Consider the following 27,752-nt stretch of genomic DNA (forward strand, 5'->3'; position numbering starts at 1 on the left):
TGTTGTAAGACTCAAGAAGGGTCTAACAAAACATGCATTATACTAGATGTGGTTGCTCAATATAGCCATTTATATTAGTCATGCCGAAATAACTGCTACAACAACAAATAAATAACTGGTAGTACTTTTTCCGTCAGTGTTAATGTATTAGCATAACCATGTCCAATCCTCCTTTCGAGGAAGCCCACCATTTACAACTAAACAAAACAAGTGCACCAAGAAGTCAGGAAACAAACCTGTGTTCTTGGTTATAAACATCATGTTCATTTGTATGTATTCAACTCTTACAGTGTTCTACTGGCAAAACTCAGACACACTGCTGGGCAATAGTTTAAACACTGTACAAACACCACATACTCCAAAGTTTGCTAATACCTGCCTTCCACTGACCTTTAATGCACACCTACTGCTGTGAGAAGTGTTCATCTGTGGGCACAAACCCATAAAAACTGACCCAAAGTATAAGATGACCTAGAGAAGCAGCACATGTTTAAACTTGGCTAGACCTGGCCCTGGCCCTGAATCAGCTTGTTATAGGTTTTGGTCTTGACATGGTTTTATCTCTAATGGCTTTGACTACAACATTAACTCAAACATACACTGCACACACTCATGTGACCAAGCTCCGGATTCTCCAGCCCCAAGCTGAAACCTTAAAGGCCACTATCTTCCCCTTTTAGGCAAACACACATTCACACACTCCTGTCTTTCTCTCAAACACACACAGGACCGCAGAAAGAGAAAGCAAAAGAAGAGATAAAGAGTCATAGACAAATAGAGAGAGAGAAAGAGGTGGTGGTGGGTGGGGGGTAAAGCAGTGCTTATTGTATTCAGGCCATTCACATGGTTAGAATGGGCTAGGGGGTGTGTATGTGGGGGGCTTTTGCATGGGTCACAAGCACCTCCCACCTCAAAATATTCAGAACATGCAGGAATTCCTGCGGCAGAATTTCCAACAAGAGACACTCACAGTTTCAAAGGAGGCTGCTGCACTCCAAGGGCCTCAGCATGCATTTTTCAGCAGTGTGCTCAAACAAGTCGGCCACTAACTGCTTGTCAGTAACTTATCTGTCACTGGGCTTTTCCACGTAAATTAGTGTTGGACAGCTCAACACAAAACTAGTACCGATTCCTCACTCATTTGGACCATGTCGGGTTCTCAGTCAATGTCCATTTGTCATGAAATATCTTGCTTTTTGAAAACATGTCCAGTACTTGATATTAGAAGATCTTCTAGTCTGTGCTGAAGATGATTTAAAACTACTGCACGTGTAACAATGTATTTCTATAATGCCCATCCAGCTGAACGTAGCTCCAAGTTCATTTTTTAACTTGTATGTATTGGAACCTGTATTGCCTGCAAGTACATGACGTATAACAAATATCAGCCTGGTCTACGTTACCCATATTAATACAACACTAGTAAAAATGTACACTTTTGTGCTTATTTGTACTATTCCCGGTGACAGGTGACATTGTGTTTTGACCGACTTGTCCCTTTTGTGGTGTTTGTTCTGCCATTAAAGGAACACTAAGTAGTATTTTTACCTTCAAAATCATTGTGATGCTTCACTGATCTGTAATAAGGTCAGCTGCTACTCCAGGTTCAGCACCGCATAAACAGCACTATGTAACTTTTGAAGCAAAATTACAGAATGTGAATTACACTCTGTAACTGTAAGGGGAGCCCAGACCAAATAAAGACCAAATCTTACCTAGTGTTCCTTTAAGACCTTGTTAAAAGCCTGTATTTGAAAATCTTAACAGCTGGGATACTGTGATATATCTGCAAAAATAATTGTGTAAAATAGATAAATGATAATAGGTTCTTTTATTCCCCTTTTAAAATGATAAAAAAGTACACTAATCTGTTATGGGTTGTTAAGACAATTAAGAAATCTCTAATAACATGGTCAATATTTTCCTAAAGTAAAATCTCTAATGTGTTGAGAATTTCCTGTCCTTCTCTTCTTTCCTTCGTGATGCTGGTACCTGATCCAAAAAGTGTGTGTAATGTATCTCACATTAAGCGCCGCTCCCTCGCTCATTACCCACAGTGGCTGAGCTATGAGCCCTTCATGCATATTCCCAGGTCTCTGGGATCAGGCGCCTGACATACCCATAGGTGATGGCAAAAATGTCATTGCAAATGTTACGGTTTTCTGTCGTCCGTGTCTGTGTAAGGGTCACTTCCAGTGGAGCCCCCGACACGTTGGAAAACGCACCGGGGCCTTGGGGCACAAACACAGCATTAACTCTGCCGGGGTCCCCCTCCCACCAACACCCCTCTTTCTCTCTCTCTCTCTCTGTCCCTCTCTCTCTCTCCATCCAGCTCCAGCTCCAGCTCCTCCTCCTCTCTCTCCTTTCTTTCCTCTTTCACTCCCTGTGTCAAGAGGAGGGGGGAATGGTCGAATGGCAGAGCCGGGCTGTGAGTTTACCCTTTCATGTTGAGCACTTTTACTGTGTAACTATTGATTTTTTCCCCTTTGTAATTTTTTTTTTAATCTGAAGATATAAGGCGGGAGAAAAGGCAGGCCGCAGAGGTTCAAACGGGAACGCTTTAAGAGTCCTTGGGTTCCACTGAGACGTGCACGCACACACATACACTGCTCATACACCCTCTATCCACTCCCTCTGTCTTAGACAGATTTTGACACCTTCTCTAGACCAGTTTTATTTGATATCAGTCCAGGCCGTTTTGCCAAGAGCAGAACATTTAAAGAAAACAAAGCAATAAAAAAAGAAACAACAACAACAATATTTCAAAAACCTATCCTGAATCAAACTAAACCCTGCTCTGCAACACCCTGCTTTCTAGAGTGTGGAATCTTAAAGAATACCCATATGGTTCCATAAGGCAATGTAAACCTCCTTGCTCTGAAAAAGGGATGTTGAATATGTATGATGAATGAATTGTCTGCAATACATTTTTCAGACTTCAGCTTAGCCCCCTCTCAGTTTTGCAATATCAGAAGCAGGCCAAAGACTATCGTTCAGAAACAAAAGTCTTTCTCTGCATCGTTCCATCACTCTTTTTTTTTGGCAAGGAATGAAACAGAACGGAGAGGCCCTGTGGTTGGTTGAAGCAGCCTTTATTATTGGCTTCTGGCAGATAATTTTCCACATGGTGGCTATCTAAATGACACTGGCCAAGATAAGTGCTCTAATAGGCAGGGATTTTCCCCTTTTGCAGCGTATCGCTCTCCACTGGGCTGGAGTACAGTTGATAATACAGGAACGTTGTTGCTGCTAATAATAGGCTACTTGGCTGCACTTGAAATTGTGCACTGAAATGAATGGAGTTAACATGGAGGGCCCACTGTAAGGAGGAATTACATCTAATCAGCCCCTGTTATGTGGATGGTTGTGTGGGGGTGAAGGGATAGTAAAATAAATTTAAAAAAGTTAAAATTGGTTAAGCGATAACAGGAAAAATGGCTATTAAGATCTCTTTATTTTTATTGTTATTATTATTATATAAAATGAGTTTTGTCTTCTGCTTTGATTGACTGCTTTTCAGTCAAGAAGTGTAAACTTTGGCTCTGTGCATGCCACATTAATTTTAATGAAGGCACATCCCCCACCTCGTATCAGAGCGCACTTGCTGTAGTCAAAGGATGTGGAGCAGAGAGGGGATGTGAGGGAATTGTAGTTCTATCAGCTGGGGGTGAGCTGAGAAGATAAGCTCTGGTCTGAAAGAGGAGGAAACAGAGGCAGCCCAAGTGCCTGCTTCCTGACCACAGCTCGGCATGGTCTGGCTGGACACTAGTGATACCGTTACAATACACACCTCCACCCCTCCACACACACACACACACACACAGACTTGGCACAAAGAGCAGAGAAAGCTCCAGGGACCCTTGTGTCTCCACTGGTCACAACCTTTACATTTCTTAGGTTATCAACCTGGGAATCTCTCCCATTCCTGCTTTTCTTTGACTCATTCAAGCTTCCAGCGCTGGGCAATGATCGGGTTACAACTCAGAGTGTATGTTTCGTAAACAAAGCCAGCTAAAAGCACTGACTCTCTCTCTCTCTCTCTCTCTCTCTCTCTCTCTCTCTCTCTCTCTCTCTCTAGCGCACATTAAAGTAAACATACCCCTTCCACATACTCCCCCTCCCCACAACCACACACACTTTTGTTTGTTTGTTATCTTTTTTTCACTCCCTAAAATCTTAAGAAAAAAAATAAAAGACTTGAAGAGGCCTTTATCTCTTCCTTCTAAATCCCCTCAACAGGTATCCATGTCAAAAGACTGGCCTGGAGCTCTGGAGGTGGAGTTGTTTAGCAGGAAGGGTCAGACCTGGGTCAAGCTTTTGCCTAGTTGTTAACAATGTATGACTTCTCTGTCAAAAAAAAAAAAAAAAAACATTACTGCCATCCCACTGGTGCTCTATCTGCGAAAGGCTACTCTCTCCACTTTAAAAATAATTAATTAAAATAAATAAAAAAATTATAAACTGCTACATTTGTTCAAAAACATCCCAGTTCCTGACTCTCACAGTTACACTTAACTTCATGATTCCACAGTTAAACTAACTTACACATGAGTTTTTCAGTAAGTTCATAGCAGGTACTAAGAAGGTGCTGCAGGGATGACCAAACCCATGGAGGGCTAGAGACAAAGCCCAGTCAAATGAGTGAGTGCTCTACTATCAGTGAGAACAATTTGGACATTTATCATACACTATCCTTGCCTTATCTTTCATTAAATGTTCATATGGTCTTTCTAACAAGCTCAGGACCTCACGCACAAGGCTATCAGCAGGAAAATATTCCTCGCGCAGCATTATCGGCAGGGCAGCATATGGCAAACAAGCAGCAGGCTATTCATCCTCATCCTCTTTGGAGGTTAAAATTAGCACAATACAGTTTGTGGCTTAAAGCTGGACTCCAACCACTCTGATACTGCTAATAAAAAAAGCCTGCTGGCCGACTCCTCAGAGAGGGGGCAGAGAGAGGGAGAGAGAGTGTTCGTACACAGATCACTGTAGGATTATCTTGCTGGGTTAATGTTTTTCCCTGCAACGGCTGCTGAAAGACTAATACGTTTTAATCTCGTTTTATTTGGAAACAACCTCTCAGATGTTCCTTCGGCCTCGCACCAGGCCTGTACCTCTCATAAAGGTTGATGAGGCCAATGTTTTTAAGAGAATGAGCTCAGCTAAGCGCCATCTCTCCTTGGCACAGGAGGACCTGGCTAATCTCTTATCAAAGCTCTAAATAAACCACGTGCCACGCTGCCAAACAAGAACGTCTGAGTAATGAAGAAAGTGTTAGAGCTTGTTGGTTAACTGTCACTCCCAGGTCCTCCCTCAGTTTACCGTCTTTCTCTGCCGTCTGCTCTTTTTTTTGCTGTCAGCCTATAGAAAGAGTGATAGCGTTTCTGTCCTGGTGATGTCAGCTTTATTTTTTTTTTCCTGGAGAGCTGAGTAACATGTAAAGGAGGTCTACCATGCCCGCCTGTCCTCATGGGCCTTGCTGAGTAATGTTCACTCAGGACTTTCTGTAGCCAGACCTAATACGCTGTGACACGTCAGTGATGAGATGCCCTGATTTCTGTCAGATTCCTACAAAAGCCAAGTGCAGAGATCACCAAAGAGGTGAAAGAGGAGCTGAAGGCAATGACCAAGGGCTTTCCTGGTTAGCTGGAGCAAATCCCAGACACACACACACAAACCTAGTGCCCCATATCTGCTTCTTCCTAATACCGATTCTATACCATGATTCTCCATTTTGTTTTTTTGTTTTGTTTTTTTCTTTCAGTAAAAAAGAATCAAATTCGTTTGTTTATTCCAAAAATCCATGCATAAACTCAACTGATTTTAGAATCATTCTGATGACAGTTGTGTAAGGCTCAGTTTGTTTACAGGAATGTCTCTTTACAGCTTTGTGATTGAGGCCTGAAGGACCACCAGATGAGCAAAGTGGGCGTCTGTGGAGGCAGCATTTTGCAAACACCAGCAATTTGGTCTTGGCTAAAGAAGAAGCGCTCGGTTTAGAGTTTTGGAACAGGACTTCCTGTAAACACTGAGGGAGATACAAAGTGTCTACATCATTAACACACCACAATTATAGCATGTGGGCTAAATATAACGTTTGCTTCCCCTCTCAAGCTGAACATCCCATGGCAAATGAGTTTTGTCTTCCATGGAGCAGAAATCCTCTCACAGCAGACATGCCAGAACGTTTAAGCATTAAGAGACGGTAAATGGTGGAATCAGAAAAAAAAAAACAGTAGAAATGAAAGGTATTAAAGGCAACGTAGGCGATTCCCAAGAACGGCTGTTCTCACTGCAAAGCAAAAACCCCTCTCTTGTTTGTGTACATTCAGAAGCTCTGTATCATTTAAGGTGGAATGGTGTGTTTGAGTAAAAACCGATTATAGCTTGTTCATAGCTGAAGTTGAACTTTTCTGTAGGTTTTTATTCACTGTAGGAATTGCAACCAAAACTCATTTGTGTTGTAGCACTTTCTGTCTTTGTTTACTTTTATGGAGTTAGTGGTCTCGTCAGTTCCACCTTAAGTAATATAACTCTAACAGCAAAAATAAGGCAGTGTTACCCACCTATGGAGCAGAAATAGAGCAAAATCCTCATCTATGTTCATGCTTTTCAAAGTTTGGTCTCTCCACCATCCAAAAGTGCTCATGCCTGAATGGACAACCTGGGGAGAGGCCCCTGTGCTAGTTTGGACTGTGACACTTCATTTGTTTCCCATTCACTGAGCCAGGGCTGCGTATAAACATCAGACCATTTTCCACCATGCAAACAGAGCAATGGCTAGTAATAGTGGGAAAATATTTTATAAAAAGTTTAAAAATTTTAGTTTTAATATTTAATTCATTAAAACATCATCATTAAAATGATGAACTTTGCCTGTAAGGATAGCGAGTAAAAATAGGAAAGGAGGTCTCTATGCTGACTCAATGGCCTTTGCATTTCCAGGGTTCATATGGCCATACTGTGGGTTAAAAGAGGAGGAGGCAGTCCTAAAGCCACAGCTAAATCTCAGAGCAAACACCACACTGACAGTGTATCATTGAAGCTTTATGATCATTATCTGCCATGAGACAAGGTGCTCAAGCAGTCCTATAAAAGAGAAAATGACTGGAGTTAAACAGAATGACTGGGTAGAGGATTGATATATAGTGGTGTGGTGAGGGGGGGGACTTTGTTTGCTTGCCTTCTCTCACTTTCCCTTTTTAATTCCCACACAGCAGAGGGCCCTAAGCCTAATCCCAAAGTCAAACTGTCCTGTTCTGTGGGAACCAGCCGTGTTTCCCCTTTTTCTGCATGAAAGCACAGGGACTGCTCTTGGCCTTATCAGCAACAAGGGCCATAAAGCCATTGGCAGCAATAACTTTCAGCAGAAGCAAGCGACTGCTTGTCAGATGATGCATTGCTACCTAGATTTTGCAGGGGCTGTAAAGTCTGTTGGCAGTTTAACAGGTGAGTGGGAGGTCGAGATTGGACACAGCACCGATCCTCCAGGTAACCGAGCACTTTTGCTGGAGATCTCTCTGCACACAGTGTCACCAAGAAAACCAATAAACAAATAACTGTGGCGTTGCTGGCTTCTGACATCACCTAGCATCATCCTTCCATGAGCTTTCAAAGCTAAGTTTAGCTCTTTGTATTGAATGTGCGAAAATCATGAAACCGTTAGAAGATCTGAAACCAGAAGAGTGCACTCCACTTGACAGAAACACTCCTTGATGTTCTTGTTTGTGCAGTGCATGTGTTCATTCCATGCAGCCTCCTTGTGCTTAGTCACAATTGCATCTAAATCTCTCCTCTCTCTCTTTTTTTCTAATAGCTTTCTTTTCTGCTCTGGGATTGTGTATGTATGTGTTTGATATCCACGCGTGAGGTCGAAGCAGCAGGAGCTGCTCAGATTGTCTGCTGCCTGTCTCAGATCCCAGCCCTATCAAAAACCACACACCTTTTATCAGCCATTAGGCCCTGATTTAACTAGATTACTGTGCTGTGGCAGTGCAGCCGGCTCATGCAGAGAAGGAAGTTCGTCCAGCTTCAGCTCCCAGCACAACACGCATCTGCATGCACCACGGAAAGCATGGCAGGCAGACAGGAATGACCCCGGCCACCTTCTTTGAATGAAAATGGTGAGCCTTCAGAGAAGCCATGGCACTCTGAAGCAGCGGGCTTGCACATACAATTAGAGTGGGAAAGAGTAGAAGTGATACAGAAAGATCGAGGCGGATGCTAAACAGGCAAAAATCTACATCTACTACACCATTTGAACATAGCAGATGCACATTTTTTTTGATGAATGGACCAATAATAATGCTCCTAAATTACAGGGAATAAAATCTGACGTCCATTGAAAGTTACATTTTTTTCCATCTCCTGTATACTTACTATTTTTGAGATACATGTTTTTCTTTGGACAGTGATGATATATAAAACCCAGAGCATGAAAGAACTTGGTCACTTTTGGTGCATTTGAAAATGAGTAACAATTTTATACAGTGGTAAAAAAAAAAGCTTATTTATAGAATTAGCTTCAAGAGCACAGCCCTAATACAGAAGACAAAAGTAAACTTTAGACACTAAATACATGGCTGATCAACTGCATTTAGTGTAAGCAGAAAATTAGATTTTCAATGACTGCAGGAAGCTGTGACCCAGGGCTTGAGAAGTAACCCAGACCCAGAGGGAGGAGATGGAAGATGGCGAGCAAACCAGAGAGGCTGGACCCTTCCGCTCTGCTGGACAATCGTTTTAATTAACGAGTGACTTTGACGAGAACGCACAGCGAGGGTGTGGAGGGTGGGACTTGCAGAGCAGTGCTACTGATTGACATCCTGCTCAGGACCGCTTCCACTGGACAGCTCCAAAATTAGGCCAATCCCTGAGCAGGGGAGGTGGCTCAGGGCCAATCAGGACTCTCACGCAGACTGACCTTCACCGGGGCTCGTGGCAAACTGGCCAGTGAGTCGATAGGAGCGGTCGACAACAGCACTTGCTTGCTGGGAATCAAACTGGCAAAATAATGATCGGATGCATGTGGCTCTAGCACTTTTCTCTGTTCATAAACAAGTGTCACACAAGGTATAAAACAGAACGCCTCTCCAACAGATGGAGAAAGTTAATGTCTCCTAGTACTTGAATCTGAGTCTGAATCTTCTGCTCTTTTGACCAAGTATTTACAGTACCTCAGTCATGACGAAACAGCTGCTAAGTTCATCCATAATCACTGCAGCTGAAGTTGGTTTTCCTAGATCATGTGAGCTTCTCTCTCTCTAGTTTAAGTCTGCAGCTCCGCATGTAAATTTATGCAGACAATAACAAGAGCCTCCCAGGAACTATTTGCCTTGGCACGCTTAGTTGGGGGGGCCTTCTACAAATCGGTCCTGGTAATCGCTGATACGTATCAGACTCCTGTAGTCATCACCTTGGCCCTGCTCTCTGAAGAGGCAGAGGAAACCCTAAGCTTTTCAAAACACTCAGCATGCTCTGTCTGAGGGTGTATGAGTGTGTGTATGTCCTTACTATGAGACCTGGACCTTCCAAGTAGGGTTAAAATTCTTATCCCTCCTCTCCTCACTGCGGCCCAAGGGTGTTCTTTTTAATCTGGGCGGGCGCTGGCCTTGCTGAGAACCCTTGCTGCTCTATGGTCGGGAAATAGGAGGCCCGTAATAATGATTTGTTTTCTTTTGCCCTCTAAGGCTCTCAAACGCTCACTAAAATAAGTGGGATCCCAGATACAATACCACAACAAGTCCCCTGAGAGGGCAGCAGTCAAACAAAGGCGGACATGTATGCGCTATGAAGAGCCGTCTGCACTAATAGACAGACTCTAATTAAAGAAGGAGTGGTTGGGGTCTCGACTGGACTCCTTTAAATAGAAGGGACCCTTGCTAGTAGAGGCATGAAACCAAGAAATAAAAAAAATAATAATAAATAATAAAAATACTAGGTATGTAAAAAGATGCATCTCTCTCTCTCTCTCTCCCTCTCCCTGTTTCTTCTCCATGTGGACAGAGCAAGTACTAGGATCCTGGAACTATGGAGTGGTAATTATGCCATAAACACATAATGATATGTAATAATAAGTAGTCATTCAGGATCAATAAGTATCTCTCTCTCTATGCCAACAACATGTTTAAACGCACAGTATGACTAGTTACCACATCAATATTTTATGGCTACACTTAAAGGGATCATCTACGATTGTGGGCAATTGCAGTTCTCTCTGGTTGTTTACATTCCGAAGCCAAGTGTCTTTTAAGGTGGAATGGTGTGTCTGAGGGGAAACAAAACGACTGTTGTTTGTACGCGGCTGAAGTTTGAATTACCACTCAAACTCATTTGTAACTTGAGTTGTTTAGTTTTGTAGCACTTTCTGTAATGCAGTTAGCTGTCTCGCAACCTTAAGTGATTCGAAACAGCTAAAATAAGTCGATATTACCGATTACAGAGCAGGAATAGAGTAATATCCACATCTCAGTTCATGCATTTCAATGTTTAGAGTCCTTTCTGTTGCCTAAAACACTCCAGATGCCTCTGATTAGCAGAGATAGATAGATAGATAGATAGATAGATAGAGAGAGAGAGAGAGAGAGAGAGAGAGAGAGAGAGAGAGAGAGAGAGAGAGCCTAGCATACTGGACTGAGACAGTTTGTTTATTTACTCATTTACAGACACTAGGGCTTCACAGACACAGCAGAAACATTTTCTGAATTTTATAAAAAAGTGTTCTTTGACTACAATTATTAACATCACCTTTAAAATGTTAAAAGTGACTCTTTGATTGGATGTGGTGTTCTTTAATTAGAAGAATATTATATTCATATGTTTTCAACATTAACATTTTATTTTGTAAGCACCATAAATAAGCCAACGTTGTGTTATAAGGTGTACAAATATGTTTTAAAACATTTATTGTGTAAAGTTAGTGCTCTGCAGTATGACCGCAATTCAATATCATGATTAATTGAAAATATTACCTAATGAATAATACATTTGTTTTTGTTATTTGCCCTTGTAGTTCATTGACAAAGCTTGTACTGTAAAAATGCTATTAAAATGTGGTTTATGGGGCAGTACATGAGGTCTGAATGGCAAATTCTATTAATTACCCAGCCCTAGTTACAGTTACGAAATTTAGAATTCTAATTTTAAATTCAGCTCTTTTGGCATATTAAGGCAACTGTTGCGCAATAATAAAAATGACAACCGTAATTTTATTCAACATATATTTCCTATAAATTAAATACCTGAAAAAAAGGCAAGCAAGAAGAATTTATCCATCACTGCATTCAATATGAGTTCCTTCAAAAAACAAGAGCTGCAAAAGCATGTGTATTGCTTTGTTCTGTTTTTGGAGATAATACGGTATCCAAAGATATGTGTGAGGTTTTGTTTACACTATTTAAAGATGGTGATTTCTATGTTAGCTCATTAATACTTCAATTTTAGTGTTTTTCTTTTTAAACACTAACACAAAACACAAAACCACATTAAAACATATTTGTACACCTAATACATCACTCCCAATAACTCCTAACGGCAACTTTATTTAAATATGGACCATGAATAACCATATTAATATCCTCTTGGTTATGTCAAGTTGTTTCTGAAGCACTCTGCTGATCCTGTTCAGCTAAATATTTGACATATGTATCGGCATGTGTAACTTTGGAATGCTGGAGAACTGGTTCAAGGGCTTCTTTAGCCTCTGCTGCTTTGGAAGGTGGACATGAAGATGTTTATTAGGTGCACACAGGCACAGAGAGAAGAGAAACTCACTGACGTGTGCAGTGAATGGATGCAGGAGAGCAGGGAGAGTCAGAAAAGGTCAGTGAGGAAACAATCTATGTGAGAGAGAGACAGAGAGAGAGAGTGGGGAAAGAGGGCGGGAGAGAGGGAGGGAAAGAGAGGCCATTTGGGACAGGGAGAAAGAGTGAGCCTGAGTGTTTCAGCCAAAAGGATAATAATGCGCTTATTGGGATTATGAAGTGACTCCTTACAGAACATGCTAATACGTTTAATACAACTGCTTTCCACAATCAGTAATTAACCCACATTAGCATAATGCCCCCCACACAAGAGCTCTAAGAGACACATACGCAGTGCCACACTGCTTGAGCAATGCTTCCTTTAAATTAACATGAAAAGCTGCCAAAACCCATATACACAATGGTGTTATATCTGGCTCTGGTCGAGCCCCTCACCAACCCCCATCTAGAAAATAACCAAACAAACACACAGCCACAAAAGTAATGTAGGTGGAGGGATTGGAGCATGTTGGAGACAGCGGGGTGACATTAAAGGCCCAGCTATAATTGGAAGTATGTGAAAAATGAAGTGTCAGTTTGGTCAATAAAGAGCAAAGGTCAGCGGAGAGCGGGAGCTCCAAGTCCGCACAAAATGTGCTCATTAAGCGGCCCAATCAGAGCATGGTGTGCCGCCCGGACCATTAGTCATCGGCCATCTGACCGCCACTCTCCTCTTATCGCCCTCCTTCTCCAGCCAGGGGTGGAGGAGGAGGGGAAAAAAAAGAAGAAGAAAAGAAAAGCCCAAGCCAAGGCTGGTATAGAAATCGCTGCTCAGTCATCTGGAACCTAATGTGGCCCTTTCTGCTTCCCGTCCTACTCTGCCTGCCGGCTGCTCAGGCCTTCGGACAGACGCTTCAATAATAAATGAAGTTGCTTTTTTGCCTACAGTTGGTTTGAAACCAGCCTCTCTGCTCCTTACTCAGACCCCAGACCCCTCTCACCCACACGGACCACAGTGGGGTGTTTACTACCTATTTATTCATTTTTCATTTAGAGATCTAAACTAATTCTACAGTAAATACTATTTTAGTTGGTAATGGCTACATTGCAACTAATATGTGGGGATAAAAGGCAACGAAATATGGACTGATATACCGCCTTTTACATTTTTAAGGGATTTAACCCTAAGTTTTCCAACCACCGCTAATTAAATCACCATAATTTTGCATGCCACTTACATACATTGTGTGTTACACTGATGCATAAAAGGAAATCCAGCTCTCCCTCAGCTTCAAATTCAAACTGCAAACCAAAAACTGGCGAACCGAAAGGCAAAGAGATCTGCTGTGGCTCTAACTGCTTTTCATATTGTCGCTGCCTGGACAGAGCAACTCCAAAGGCTCCAACTGGAATAAAAACAGGGAGTACATAAAAAGCCTGTAATTGAGGAGCTCTTCGCTCGTACTGTCATCGCCAGCAGTGCCGTCGGATGTCTTGTCCGTCCGCCCCATGACTCAAGGCCTGGAAGAAGCCTCATTAGCACATGCACACTTATCACAACCAGCTGATAGGCCCAGACCAAGCCCCCTACAACACGAAGTGACCCTGCTTTTCTCTGCCACATCTGCTTCAGCTCTCTGTCAAAAAGCTCAGGTCCTGTTTCAGCACCAGAACAAGGGAAAAGCTATAGAGCTGTAGTTGTTGTGGTGTTTGTGTAATGTTTGTGTGTGTGTGTTTAAGCATATGTACAGTATGTACATTCACATTCAACGGCACAGAGACTTTTTGGAGAATCTTACCTTGTTCGCTGCTGTTGTCACCACTGTGTGATGTGTGTCCACCACTGGAGGGTCCCGGTGTGCCCCCGGAGCGCGTGGACGCTGTGTCATCATGGTCTCTGTTCCATGAAGTCTGCACACAGTGTGTGTGAGAGAGAGAGAGAGAGAGAGAGAGAGAGAGAGAGAGAGAGAGAGAGAGAGAGAAGAGCGTACAGTTAGGCATCAGTTCCACTGGGACTCAGCGCATAGATAAGAGCTGCACTCCCACATCACAAAGACAGCCAGCACTATCAGATGTTCTTCATTTAGCTGTTTTTTGGAAAGGAAAACTCTTCCCATGCCCTGCCTAAAACCCAGCACCACTCAATACAACCGTCGCTAAGACCCTAAAAACTCAAATTCCTAACACAAGCCTCATCTATGTAGTTTCCTTTCATCCCATTATAATAAATAATGTACCCACAGCAGTTTTCCGAATCTGATTTCACAATCCTAACTTGTCTTTAACATAAAGTGTGTGTGTGTGTGTGTGTATAATTCTCAGGTTACGTTCCTTTGTAATGAGCGATTGCCCATCATATCACATCTGAAAAATTATTTGTGTCTCATAAAAGTATGATCTCTCTGTTGAATTCATAAGAAAATCCTTTGGACAAACATAATAATAATTCTACACACCGATCCAAATGACCACTATCACTACACGCACAAAAACACACACACACACACACACACACACACACACATACACACACAAATAACACAACTAACTAAACCTTAAATAAATAAATAAATAAATATATAAGTAAGCATTTCAATCCTATGATCCTTACACACAAAAAAAAAGAGTTAAACTAAAAACGATGAACAACATTTACCAAAGGCAGGAGATCCATAATCGCAAATGGAAAAAACAAGGCAAAGCCAAATGAAGAAGGGAAGCAGTGCAGCTGACTCAGTGGTCTCTCCTTGGCTTAAGCTGCACCTCCAAACACACTGACCTACAGAGCAACTGTGAGCGAGAAAACAGCTAGCCAGTCACTTCTCTTATATCTCAAGCAGTGTGTGTGTGTGTGTATGTGTGTGTGTGTGTGTGTATGTGTGTGTGTCTGTCAAGGCCTTCTGAATCTGAACCGAATCAAATAAGAGCCTCTGCTGTCCTTGTAAGACAGAATAGCAGGGAGGGGAAAAAAAGAAAAGATGAAGAAATCTTATTGACAATTCCGCTTAGGTGTATAATGGGTGAGGAGTGTCAGCTGTTGGGCGGATGCGATGTGGCAAATGGAAGAGACACCAGGATAAAGAGCAAGAGGCCTGGACAATGGAGAGTTGGGGGCCTGCGAGCCCTCAGCCCCATGCAGGGCTTCCTCGCCCCATACAACACACAACAGATGTTGCCTCTTATCACCGGCAGCTTCGACTAGGAGCAACATGGGTTTAGGATGAAAACAAGCTCAGAGGAAACGGACACAGAGAAGATATCTTCTGTGGGACGTAGGGCGAATTGTCTACGAACCTTATGCTACCAATAAAAACACTACTATGTTGTGCAAACACATGTTGTAATGTCCAGGAGGCCGATGACTGCACGATGGTGAGTTCAAAACGTACAGTGATGTTACGTATAGCGTGAACGTCTAATGAAAGTGCATGCCTAGATTCATAGACATGATAGAGATGTTGCAAATATAACTGACTGAACTGTAACTCAACAGATGTCATGCTGCTAATGATGCTAATGGGTTTGTTTCGTCATATTACGAAATTGAAAAACGTGAGAAACACGTTTAGATTAAAAGAGCGTTTCCACAAACGTGCTAAAAGAAACTACAGAACAGCTCTGATCACTTCATTTTCCCCCCTACACTCTGACTCCCTGCAAAATTCGCAATGTAAATACTACTCCTCCATCTCCAATAAAGTCGATGCTCATGCCAGGCTCACCATGTATTAGCACGGAGAGAAAATGCTGTACAGAAAAAAAAAAGTCAAAAGAAAAAATGGTGTATTCTGCAGCATACCAAAAGTATGCTGTAAGAGGTAATTTAGAACATATGCTACGAGAGCAAACTGTTAAAGCAGAAATTGCCCACTTCTACAACTCCGGCTTTTCAAAAGAGAGAGAGAGTGAGAGAGAGAGAGAGAGAGAGAGAGAGAGAGAGAGAGAGAGAGAAAGAGAATGAGAGGAGGGGAGATGGGGAAAAAAAATGCAGGGAACTTGTTTATTCAGAGCTTTGTGGAAAAGAATGGTACAGCACCCTGGGGATGGAGAATGCCAGGCTCCGAAACCCCAGCGCCTCACCATGTAAAAGGATGTTTTTTTTTTATGCGCAACAAATCCCACTTGAAAATATAATTAGAAGGAGAAAATGGCAAACTATTGCATTAACTGTAATTGAACAAAAGAGCAGTGGGGCTTGCGGGAGGTTTGCCATGGGGGCCCCTGGGAACGGGGGGAGGGGCTTAGCTGAGGGTGAGTGACATCTCCAGGGTACACTCCAGTCTATTTATAACTGGTCGCCACTCCTGGCCACCACTGATCTAACAGCTAATTAATAGAAAACGCCCAGATCACAGAGCAGCAAAACGTACGGCGCTCTGCAGCAGGCCACACAGGACAAACGCGGCAAGTGCTGTAGGTACAGTGCGCTGTATGTTTGTGCGTCCACAAAATCATTTCCAATAGTTGCCAAGAATGTACAGCTACTGCAAAGAACAACACCTTTGATACATCCACTGCCCTTCCAATGAGCTGGATAGGATTTAGTCTGGCTTCTTTCATTCCCCTCCCTCTCAACACTCCTTCCTTTTCTCTCTTTCTCTCTCTCTCTCCTGGATGTAGATTAATTCAATGCTTAATTGTTTAGTAAATTCAATTTTCCACATTCTATTCTGCGTAGCTTTAGCTAAAGTTCTTAAATCTGCAGCGCATAGCCAAGGGAGCAGTGTTTGTCATCTGTGCCTGCCTCTTTCTTTCTTTTTTTTTTTTTTCATTACCATTTTCTTCCTCCGCCACTTAATTCGCCATGAAAAGATTTTCCTTGCTGGAAATTCTGATTCCGCTATGATCGGTGAGGCATTCCAATTCATTGCATTTTCATTGTGTTGGGACTTAGACAGCAGGGCTGCCTTTTCTCACAGTGCACCCCGCATTTATACCACCACTCAAGCAAAGAATGCTCGGGATCCTGATTCATTTATTACAATAAAGAAAATACTGGATGCTCTCTTGCTTGTATATTTACATGTGACTTCATAGGGTTCAAAAAAATGCAAAAATGCATGTGTTTACATTGCGATGCATTCTTAGCAGATTAAGCTGCAGAGCACTAGAGTATTTTTTTTTCTTCTATCCAGTCTTTGCAACACAATACAACAGACTTCACTAATGAAGATTTTTTTTCGCTCCTCAAAATAAAGCACCAAAAGAGATTTGCAAGGGTGCTTGAGCAAACTGAGAAACACTGGCTCCCCTTTGAGTCCCTTCTGAGGCTTGGGATTCACACATACGCTGAATGGACGGCGACCAAGAAAGCAAATCCGTGCTAGATGCTTGCTTGTTTGTTTATTTGTTTATTCCTGCATGGTGATAAGAGCAGGATCTTGTGAGCTGATAGCAGGAGCATGTGACTGCTAGTGCGGGCCTGGCGCTAACTCGCCACATGCTGAAATATTAGAAGACCTTTGGAAATAAAAGGATTTTGATAATGGTATGCACAGCCACTGAAAAAAAAGAGAGAGAGAGAGAGAGAGAGAGAGAGAGAGAGAGAGAGAGAGGGCTAGAACAATCCCCTCCCCCGTACACCTACTCCTTCCCCAAATCTCACAATGCAAAAGAGAGAAAGAAGGGGAGAGGGAGAGGGAGGGGACAAAAAGGGGGAAAACTTGATAATTGCTGAAGAAATCTGGTTGGTTTCGGTCTCTGGAGAGAGAAAAATATCTCTGCATGGCCTGTGGGTGATATCTAGTTTTAGAACAAGTAGAGTCACTCTTAATGGCACCAGAGGATAATCACACGTCTTGCTTAATTACAATAGCTTTCACGTCCCTACACAAGCAGGCGTTGCTTGAGGAATCCGAAAGCTTCCTTTCTCTAAAACATCTACATAACTATATACAGGAGGCTTAGGTTGTACAAGAAAAAAGATTGATTGCACTAAATATGTAAATGTTTGACAAGAATATATGTGTGAGTGTGTGTGTGGGTGTGTGTGTGTACATATATGTGACTCATTGAAATTCCCATATTAATTTCCAGAGGAGGCACACATACTGACACACACACACACACAAAGTCACGTGGGTATCTCTTTGTATCACTTGTTGAATCCTCGACAGCGACCTACATTTGTCCACAGAAAGAGAGAGGGATCGCAACCTCTAATTTCTGCCACAAAGCCTATGATTATTCACAATCACTGTAATGGTTCAAGCATTGTACAACATCCATAAAAGCAACAAGGCACGGCACCTCACCGTGTGTTCGTCCAACCGCACTACAAGATTCACTAGAAATATGTAGATGAGAATGTTAAAGTATTTCTGGCCTGAGGAACATTCTGAAACTAAACTGAACTTTTTCACATGAAGCAAACCCCTGACATAAACAAGGCTCACCATTTCAAAACATTCAAAACCTTCTTCGGCTTTCCTGGAACAGCCCAGAGAGCAATGGATCAGGTGCTGAAGTTGTAAGGACCTATTGCCACACTCTGGAGTCTGTTTTGAAAGCTTTGAGTTCATTAGCAAATGGCGGCACTGCTCCTTGTGCTCCGTGCAATTAAAGGCAACTGTGCAAACGCTGCAACCCATGCAAATGTCTTCACAGTCTTTACTTAACCTTCCCAGAGTAAGCATCAGAACTGAGCAAATGGCCTGCACTGTAAACACATTACCAAGAGCCACCATTCGAAGACTGACGCAAAAAACAACACTTCATGGTATGACAACACAGATAAGAGCAGAACAAGCTACCGTATGTTGTAAGGGTTCATACCATGGTCAAGTAATCACTGACATCATTTAGGTCTAGTTTCCCCAAGAAATAAGCCCTGCATTAGAAGTAAGCATAAACAAGTTAAGTTAAGCTTGCTTGGATGCCTAAGAGAGAAAGGGGCTTCAGGAGTTTTTTTCTGTTTTTCTTTTTTTCTAAGCAGACCCTCCGCTCACACAGCACCTGAGGGGGCCCGTGCCTTTATCAGTGGGGTCTGAAGTGCAGAACGTAAATTCCAAAACTGGCTCAGCAGCATTCACAAGAAGAGAGGATCTGACTTCTTCACCTCTGAGCTCGGCTCTGTTCTTTCTCCTTTTTGTTGGGAGGCGCCTGTCTTCTTTCACCAGTCTTTCACTACTCACGGGGCGTACAAAACAATGGCGAGCCGGAGCTGAAGACATTATTGATACAATGCTTGGGTGCACAGAAAACGAAAAAAGCCAGCCAAGAGCCGGACCAAAGAGTTTAATAAATTCTATGTATATTCCTGAAACATTTTCCCCCTCTCTCTCTCTCTCTCGCTCCCTTCTGCTAGAGTCTTCTCGCTGGAATAAATTGGTTTATGAATAAATGAGCCAGCCGCCCTTCTCCCTCTTGTTAACATTTGTGGAGAATTTGCACAAAGACTATTTTTTTTTTCCAGTCCAATTCAACTTTATGCCCGAGGGCATATATTAAAAATACATATGGAACAAGATAATGCACACAATGCAAATTTGTTAAGGATGTCCGTGGCTAACAAACGTGGACTGAAGTTGCACAAAAACATGTAGGGTAAAAGAAAAAAAAAAAAAACAGAACTACATTCGACTCATCGCTGGAGTTCATGCTTGTGCAGTGCCAGCTGTCAACCCAAAGTGCCTTCACATCCTATTGGCATGTGGGCACTACAGTAATACCACATGTTAAAAGACATGTCAATAACTCACACAGGCCTAAGTGGGGAAATTAGTCTTTAACTTTGGGGAATTGGGTATTTCATTAAAAAAAGGAAAAAATGTAAACACAATACCAGCCTTGATATTTAGTGAAGAACTATCATAGAAGAGAATATAGGACATGTCTTCATCCTAAAGTCAATTAAAGATCCAAATCCGTGGCCCCAAGCACAGTGTAAATTGCTCTTATCAAGTTATATACCTAGATGCCCATGGGGCTTCATATAGGCCTCAGCTATTTCTATCACTGAAATTCATCATCTCTCAAACACTTATCAGCTCAAGACTCTTGACAATCAGGCCCCCCCTACCACCCCCCACCTTCCTCCCTACACATTTTTGTTCAACAGAAACAGTCAAAAGCACAATTGGTATTAGCTTATTTAATTCTCCCTTTGAATTACATGAAGTATTATGTGTGCGAATGTGCTCATTAACATAATCACTAATAGAGCTGAGATGGAGCTGCAGCCAGAGGTCGTTTCATCCCCGGTAATGAATGGCACAGTTCAACAGGGCTTTCTCTCACATAAAGAAGCTCGGGACCGGCGGGCTCGTCCGAGGAGCTACGACTGGTCAGGGTTTTTATCCGAGCACTCGGCCATATGGGAGTTCATGGATTTGAATCATTCAGTCTAATCGCTTCATTACGTGTAACGTTAGGGAAGGCCGTGAATCCGGCGCCTTATGGACATTTACCTTCCCTTATCTAGGGCCTCTCTCCTGGGCCACGTTTATTACCGTAACTGCGGGTTTTTTGCGCGCGTAAACGAGAGGCCAGCCCGAGTCATGTGTGAAGAAGTTTCAGTAACGGTAACACTGTATGTAATTACGTGCCGGGCCCCGCGAACCGAGGCCACGTGACTACATTTATTAAAGCAAAGCAGTCTCCCAGTTTGTAAACGCCTCCCAAAGAAGAGCCGCGAGCTCACGTCTGCGACAAGCCGGCTAATGGAGCGCGAATGGCGGCTGCAAATCCAAAACACCTCGGCGCACCTCGGTACTGAATGGCACTAACGTTCTCTGGAGACTCCGTCTCTCTCTCACACACACACACCACTATGTTATGCGATAATAGATAATAGATGTGAATGCCGTTAAACAAAAAGAAAGAAAGACAAGGGAATATGAGAGAAAAGCGCGATGGGATAGGACTAAATTAAAATGGACACGAAGCAGGTCAAGTTTATGGCAGCGCTCACGCAGGCTTAATCTCCTCGGGTCGAATCCGGGATCAGCCCCTTAATGAAGCGCTAATGGCTACATTATTCCAAAAAAACATTTTCATTCCCGCGGAAGCTGAAGGCCTTTAATCGTATGGAAATAAGTGTCAGGGTCCAGGAGGAGGAGGGGGGGGGGGGGTGAGAGGGAAGCGCGTACCTGGTCGAGCGGCCCTGAGGATCTGCTGATCTCCTCGCTGTCTGATTTGGAACCTCCTTCTCTCTCGTCGATGACCAGGTCGATGGGCATCTTGCCTTTCAAACAGCTGATGTAGCGGTGGCAGAAATTGTCGCAGAGTTCGTGTACCTACAGTATCCACAGAAGAATAAGAAAGTAAATAAGAAACTGAGTGAATAAATAAACACAAAAATAACAAGAAATGTGTTTGTGTGTGGGGGGGGGGGGGTGTTTTGACGTGAGGAGAAAAACGGTGGATAACTTTATGCAGTGACAATATAGAGAGGTCGCCCACAATTGAAAATGACGGGCGGAGTCACGAGCTACACCGTCATCTGCAGCCGTGTTAAATCCACACACACATTCACGGCCTACAGCCCCAGCGTACACTTCTCCAGCTTCACTAGTTCTTTCACTCGAGCCTCACTCTGGGTCAGCTACAGGCCCGTACTAAACAAAGGAATCGTCAATAAACTAGCTGAAGTTTTAGTGTGTACTACACGGTCGGGTGCAGTAGTTTGAACACCCCATAGTTAAATAAGTTAACACATCATCTGCAGGGATCAAAAATAAATACAACATTTAGTAATTCTATTGGATTAACATAAATATTTTAAATAATCTAAAGATATACAGAGACAATATGTATAATATGACAATGTTACCACATTTTATTACATTTTCCTAAATAAATTAAATAAAATATAAACTAACACTAACACACTAAATATGTATTATCAGTTGAATTGTACAGACATTTTCTGTAGAAGTTTTCTGCAGAAGAGTTAATTTCACTTCATATTTCATCCAGTTATTCACGCAGATGTGTTCGTACTTTTGCTACGTCTGTGTCGATCTCGGAGGAAGGCGTCTCGAGCTGAGAGTCCAGTGAACGGACTCTCCTTTTGGCCCAGGTCTAAAACTAGAACACTTGTGTGGTTTTTCTGTCTGAGTTTTAATGACAATGTTAACACCACGTGATAACAGAGCCTCAGATTGGGCTGCTGTTGAAAAGAGGGCTGTCGGTTGTAGTCGCCTGCGTTGTAATTAAACTCACAAGAAAAACGGGCAACACGAATGATTCTGACACTAATTGCAAGGGGAGACAGGAGAGTATATATATTTATGCAAATAAAGCCCAAAGGTCTTTTGAAAAATTCGAATAGAACAAAAACTACAAGTTTGCGTTACCTTCTCCAGTTCCAAAAGATGAAAACGTAAAACTTGAATGGCTTGAATCATCTGAAAAATAAATAAATAAATAAATAAATAAATAACAACAATACATGGACATGAGATATAAGAAAAGCAACATGTCAAACGACAGGAAAATAACGAATGACACCTTATTTCTCTCAAGTGCAGTTTACAGCAAATTAAGTAAACAATGTGTTTAACAATACTGTTCATCTTAAACCCTGAGAAAATCTTAAACAGAAGTTGTGCTGAAGCCTAACAAAGGTTGGTGCTCAAAATGATGACACTAACATAGAGTACTTCAAACAAGCTTTTCATTTATGAAATTATAAAACATAAAAGTTTATGAGGAAATTTGGGAAAATTGAGATTTCAGTCTCAGGGACTTTGAAATGACATGAAAATACAACTTTATATATATACAACATGTTTGCACTTACCAAATTATCCAGCTCGGGATTTGATGAAAATAATGGCTTTTCTGCTCTGATCTGAAGTGAAATAAAAATGTATGAGTTGCAGTGGCGTAAAACGGAGCCTAAAACAAATCACGGTTCATCATTAAGCAGAAAAAGTGATATACGAGCTACGGGTTGCAAAATCGCTAATGTAGCGAGAATATGGCGTAATTAGGCAGAATGCAGGTAATGCAGCTTTTCTTCTGGTGGCTGACCTGTTTTGCAAACACTGCTATGTCTTCATTGAAGGACTCAGAGGAGCACACGTCTCCTCCCGCTACGCCCGGCTCTCTGGGGGTGCACGTCGCTAATTCACATTTCTCAAAAATCAGTGCTAGCAGTGGAAACAGTGGGTGCCTGGAACAACACAAATAAAACAGTAATACAATCAAAATGTCACCCGGGATAAGATAAATAAATAAATAAATAAATCAAGTACAGTGTTCATATAAGTTACACCTAGTTTACTGTGTGTGAAGGGTTAATTCTCTCATGTTGAACTCACTAAAACAACCCTACACAACAGTCAACATACATTCACTGCGAAGCAAACACACACACACACACACACACACAGCTCTGCACATTGCAGATGATGGTCATTAACCGTGACTGTAAGCTTTAATACATCCCGCTGCTTTAGCGAACAAAACTTAACTGTTAACTAACGTAGTATAACGTCAAAAGTCAAACAGCGCACAAAGTTAAGTTACCTGTTCAAGAGCCAACCACAGACAGAAAAAACCAGAACCACAAGGTCGAGAGCATAGACAACATCCAGGCCTTTCTCTACAGCCTTATAAATGTGTAATTAGCATTAAAATAAATATTATCATGGTATTATCCTATTATGTGTGTATGTAGTGTTGAATTCGGTCTTAATTAACACCATTCTGTCAAAAATAAATAAAGAAAATTAGAGCCTAAAATGATTTACAAGTTTCACTAATTAGTTTGACTATGTACATTTCACATGAGATGTTTACGTTCACACAATCAGTGTCGCGCCCAAGTGAATGCAGAATACCGTAGCAGCACTATAAAGCCTGGCCCGTTCACAACTATACTGGTTAACTTCAGCTGAAATAATCCTGAAGTAAACAAACAAGCTCTGATTTAAAAACAGGAGCTGAAAATATATTTAAGGTTCCCTCCACTCAGTAAGTCACAGCGCGTAATTCAGAACAAGAGACAAAACAAACGAGGCCTAAAACCGACACAACAGAGACAGACAAAACAAGCAACAAGTTTCAAAAACTGAGCGGCGAGGTAAAAAGGAGCTGGATACAACCAAAACGAGCAGAATAAATATACAGCCAGCGTACTTAGACATCAATGGGGAGGTTAAGATGTTTAGTGAGGAAGCATCAGCGGGCTCGTTTCAGCCTCGGGACACAAAACAAGGGCGGACTGGTGCTGTGTGTGTGTGCGACTGAACTTCGTGGCTGTGTGTGTGTGTGTGTGTGTGAAAGAGAGAGAGAGGGAGATATTCAGGCTGGTTGCATGCAAAAAAAACACTCTTGTTTAGGATGATATTCTATGTGAGAATGTAACAAACTTAATATGACACGTTTCTGCCAATTTCGTCGCACAACTCCTGTTTATACGCCGTGTTTAAAACACTGGACACGGTAAGATATAAAACGTGACCCAACTTTTGCCCCAGCAACCGTTTTCCTTGTATTATATTTCATTTATTTCCAGCATTTTTTTAATTCAGCAAAGAACCCGTTATTATAATAACGTGCAGATGTTATATGTATATTTTTTATGAAATGTAAAATAACAAAACCCTGTGAGTTGACCGGTGGAGAGGAGGTATTTTCGTCTGAGTTGGTAACTGTGTGTTTATGTATATATACATGAGTGTTGTACCCGTAAATGGCGTCCTTGTCCCTCTTGAGAGCGTCGTTTACGGAGCTGCTCATGGTCGGCGCCATGGCGTTTGCATGAGCCGCGTGCGCGTACTGGTGCGCGTGGAGCTGTGCGCCGTGGTTCAGGTGCACCGCCTGCATCGAACGCGCGCCGTGTGGGTCCCCGTACATTGTGGTGGGCATCCCTACCCCATCCATACCATAGTGGGGCAGGTCTTCATACTGTACACAGTACAACACAAACACACACACAGAGCCGTTATTAAATTCAGCTCAACTGTTATTGCCATGAAAAAGAATACACAACCGTTTAAAACAGATCAAAGGACATTAATTAGACTTAAAAGAGCATCCAAATAACAGTTTAAAAAGATCAGCACGCAGCTTTAGAAGGCTAAAAGACACCAGTAAGACTTCACCGGCCACGCCATAACAGTGTAAAAATAAATAAATAAAAGTGCATCAACACAACAGTTTAAGATGACAAAACACTATTTTTGAGCCAGACACGAGGCTCAATAAATAAAATAACTTTAACACAAACGTTTGGAAAAATTAAACACCATAGTAATTTTGAGTCAACACAAAAAAGCAAAAGGAAAATAATAATAATAATAAAAACAATTAGTTTTAAAAAGAAAAACACACATCACTGTGCCTTGAGGATTATTAACACAAGCGATTAAAACAGAAAAAAAGACATTAACGTGACATCAGGCGACACAACTCTTAAAGCACACGAGTGATCCTCAGTTTTCCAAATACATCTCGGTAAGACTCGCACTGTATCAGCACAAGTGTTAAAAAGGCAGAGAACGATAGTAAAATGTACGCGGTTTCAGGTGAAATATTCCCGTCAAAACTGAATTCGAAAAATATCACCAAGACCATGTTTTGGGAAGAAAAATCCCAACACATTTAACTCACTGACTACATATTTACTTCCCACGGCCGTTTCACGGTGTAGTAAAGAGTTTACTAATAGTGTGCGTTTGAAAGTCTGGAGTTTGGAGCCGGAGCTGATGACAATGTAGCGCTTAATGTGTTTCTACGGAATATTACAATTTAGTTTAATTTATGACGTAAATACTCAAACACGTACGCTCACAACCGGCCTGTAGCACTGTGTTTATATCAAAACTAATCAGTGTTACTACCATTATTGCAGTGAACTGTAGCCCACTTATTGTGCCAAATGTAAAACAAAATATAAATGTAATTATATTTTGTAATGCGAAATATATAAATACAATTTAAAAACTTGCCAAAGAAATAGATGCCTATGATTCAGTTGAAATACCGTGTATACCATTAAAAATACTATCAACCCAAAACTACAAAAATAAAAATATATTTCAAGTGGATTTGAGGCCTGTTGAATTTAGCGACTTTATGAGCAAGTCTAGCGTTAATTATTTATGCTGTTAGCTGAGAGTGACAGGCTAAAAGCAGAGAAAGTGGGCCGAATGGGGCTGAACACATCCACAGCCTGAACTAGGAGAAGTGCAAGCAGACAGACAGCAAGCTGCTGACCCAGCACCACGTTTCAACCTGGCGCAGAGTGGAAGGGCTCTGCTTTTTAATACTTAACTCTTTGATTCTAAACGTGCAGCAGAACTATCATAAAACATGTGCGTTTAAAATCTGCAATAAAAAAGTAAACAAATAAAAATAAATAAAAAATAAACCAGGATCCCAGTTCAGTGCTGAGAGTTCAGTGACATTCAGATGCAAAACAGTTCTCTGTCACTACCTTCGCTCTTCATTAGTTCTTCTAATTCTTTTATTGTGTTCTAATGAAATGTGTTTTTTTTATGAAACTTAATATAAAACTACAGCCTCAGTAAAACCTCCAAACCCTGGCCCCGTGAAGAAACATATAGGGGAGAATCAGCAGGTTTCACAGGTCTTTCCAGTGATTTATTTTTTTTCATACCGATGTTTGCAAATATTTTAGTGTCCTGATTTTAATCTTGTGGCCGCTTGCACGGGATATTTCAAGTTTTTGTCCTGGGTTGAACGTCTCAGGTATACATTTAAAGCCGTTCGTTTCAGTGTTACAACTGTCAAAAACTAACTGCCGAAGTATATCCCTAAAGTTCTAAAGCGATTTTACGCAGCTCAGTTTAGGTAAAAGGACAATTTAAGGCCAACTTATTCAAGGGTTCACTGCACGTTAAAGCGAGACCAGTGTGAGTGTGTGTGTGTGTGTGTGTGTGTGTGTGTGCGTGTGTGTGTATAAACTACAGAAAGCAAAAGCTGGAAAGCAAACGCTAACGCGAGGAAAGTTCTGGCCGAGTACGACTGTCATCGGCCACGTTTCAGTCTCCGAGTTTGGAGAACTTTTCTTAAGTGTGTGTGCGTGTGTATGTGTGTGAGAGCGAGAAAGAGAGAGCGGCTGTACGTACCCTCTGCGCCATCGCCCTCCACGCTCCCTCACACTCGATCAAGGCGAGATATATTCCCTAAGAGGCCAGCGTGGAGAAAAGCACGGGACACGCCAATTCCAAACGCGCGAGGTTGCTCGCTTCGAAAACAACACGGAGAAGACGAAGACGACGAAGGAGGAGGTAGGAGGAGGAGGAAAGGAGAAGAAGGGAAAATCCAAAAGCGCGATGAAACCAGTCCTTGCCGCTCAACTTCGGCGAATAGCTCCTCGTCTCCTTCTCTCTTTCTCCCAAACCGGCGCGATGTGGTAACGGAGCCTCAAAGAAAACTAGCGAGTCCCATGGCTTTCTTTTCTCTCTCTGTTTCTCTCACACTCTCCCTCTCTCTACTCCGACTGTCAGTCAAAAAGGCGAAGCTTGTCAAAGTGCTGAATGAATGATGATCCTCCGCTGCTGCGCCTCCGCCGGTTCGCACACGCCGCGCGAGAACCGCTCAAATGCTCACGAGCACGACGCGCTCACCGCCTCCCTCCCTCGCTCTCTCTCTTTCTCTCTCTCTCTCGAGTTGATCTCTCTCTCTCTCTCTCCCTCTCTCTCTCCCCCCTCTCTTTTCTTCTTTATGCAAAAAAGAGAGAAGAAAAAAGGCGTCTAAATGAGCTCGAGAGCAGGAGGTGGGGTGATAATTCTGGCTTAGTTTTTCTTAAAGGAGCCACGATCGATGCTGCGAGCGTGCAGCCTGCGCGCGAGTGAGTGAGTGAGCGACCGAGCGAGTGTGCGTGCGTGTGTGTGTGTATATGTGTGTCAATGTGTGTGTGTGTGTTGAAGGCTCTGAAGCGCACTGCTGAAACCCGGAAGTAGTGGTGGCCATAACAGGTCGCGTCTTACACAACGCAGCGGGCCGCAGCAAGTCTCCCTCAGAGAGAGGGGGGTGGGCGCGAGACCACCGTCCACTACGTTTAACACCGTACACACACACACGGGGTTA

General features: G+C 42.4%; 1 protein-coding gene across 2 annotated transcripts in view; it reads right to left on the reverse strand.

Moving 5' to 3' along the window:
• The window catches only part of meis1b (Meis homeobox 1 b), a 70,102-nt gene extending 42,575 nt beyond the window's left edge, over positions 1-27,527 (reverse strand). Inside the window, exons 1-7 of one of the 2 annotated variants that reach the window (XM_066678539.1) lie at positions 26,789-27,527; positions 24,382-24,602; positions 22,722-22,863; positions 22,489-22,539; positions 22,043-22,093; positions 20,834-20,980; positions 13,544-13,655 (exon numbers count right to left, since the gene is read on the reverse strand). In XM_066678539.1, the coding sequence (XP_066534636.1) occupies positions 13,544-13,655; positions 20,834-20,980; positions 22,043-22,093; positions 22,489-22,539; positions 22,722-22,863; positions 24,382-24,602; positions 26,789-26,800 (736 nt within the window). In that variant the 5' untranslated portion in view covers positions 26,801-27,527. The remainder of the gene's footprint in view (positions 1-13,543; positions 13,656-20,833; positions 20,981-22,042; positions 22,094-22,488; positions 22,540-22,721; positions 22,864-24,381; positions 24,603-26,788) is intronic. The other variant, XM_066678540.1, reaches the window with a different exon arrangement.
• Positions 27,528-27,752: the final 225 nt, after the last annotated feature.

The sequence above is a fragment of the Hoplias malabaricus genome, chromosome 8, assembly GCF_029633855.1.
Source record: "Hoplias malabaricus isolate fHopMal1 chromosome 8, fHopMal1.hap1, whole genome shotgun sequence".
NCBI classification, from domain to species: domain Eukaryota; kingdom Metazoa; phylum Chordata; class Actinopteri; order Characiformes; family Erythrinidae; genus Hoplias; species Hoplias malabaricus.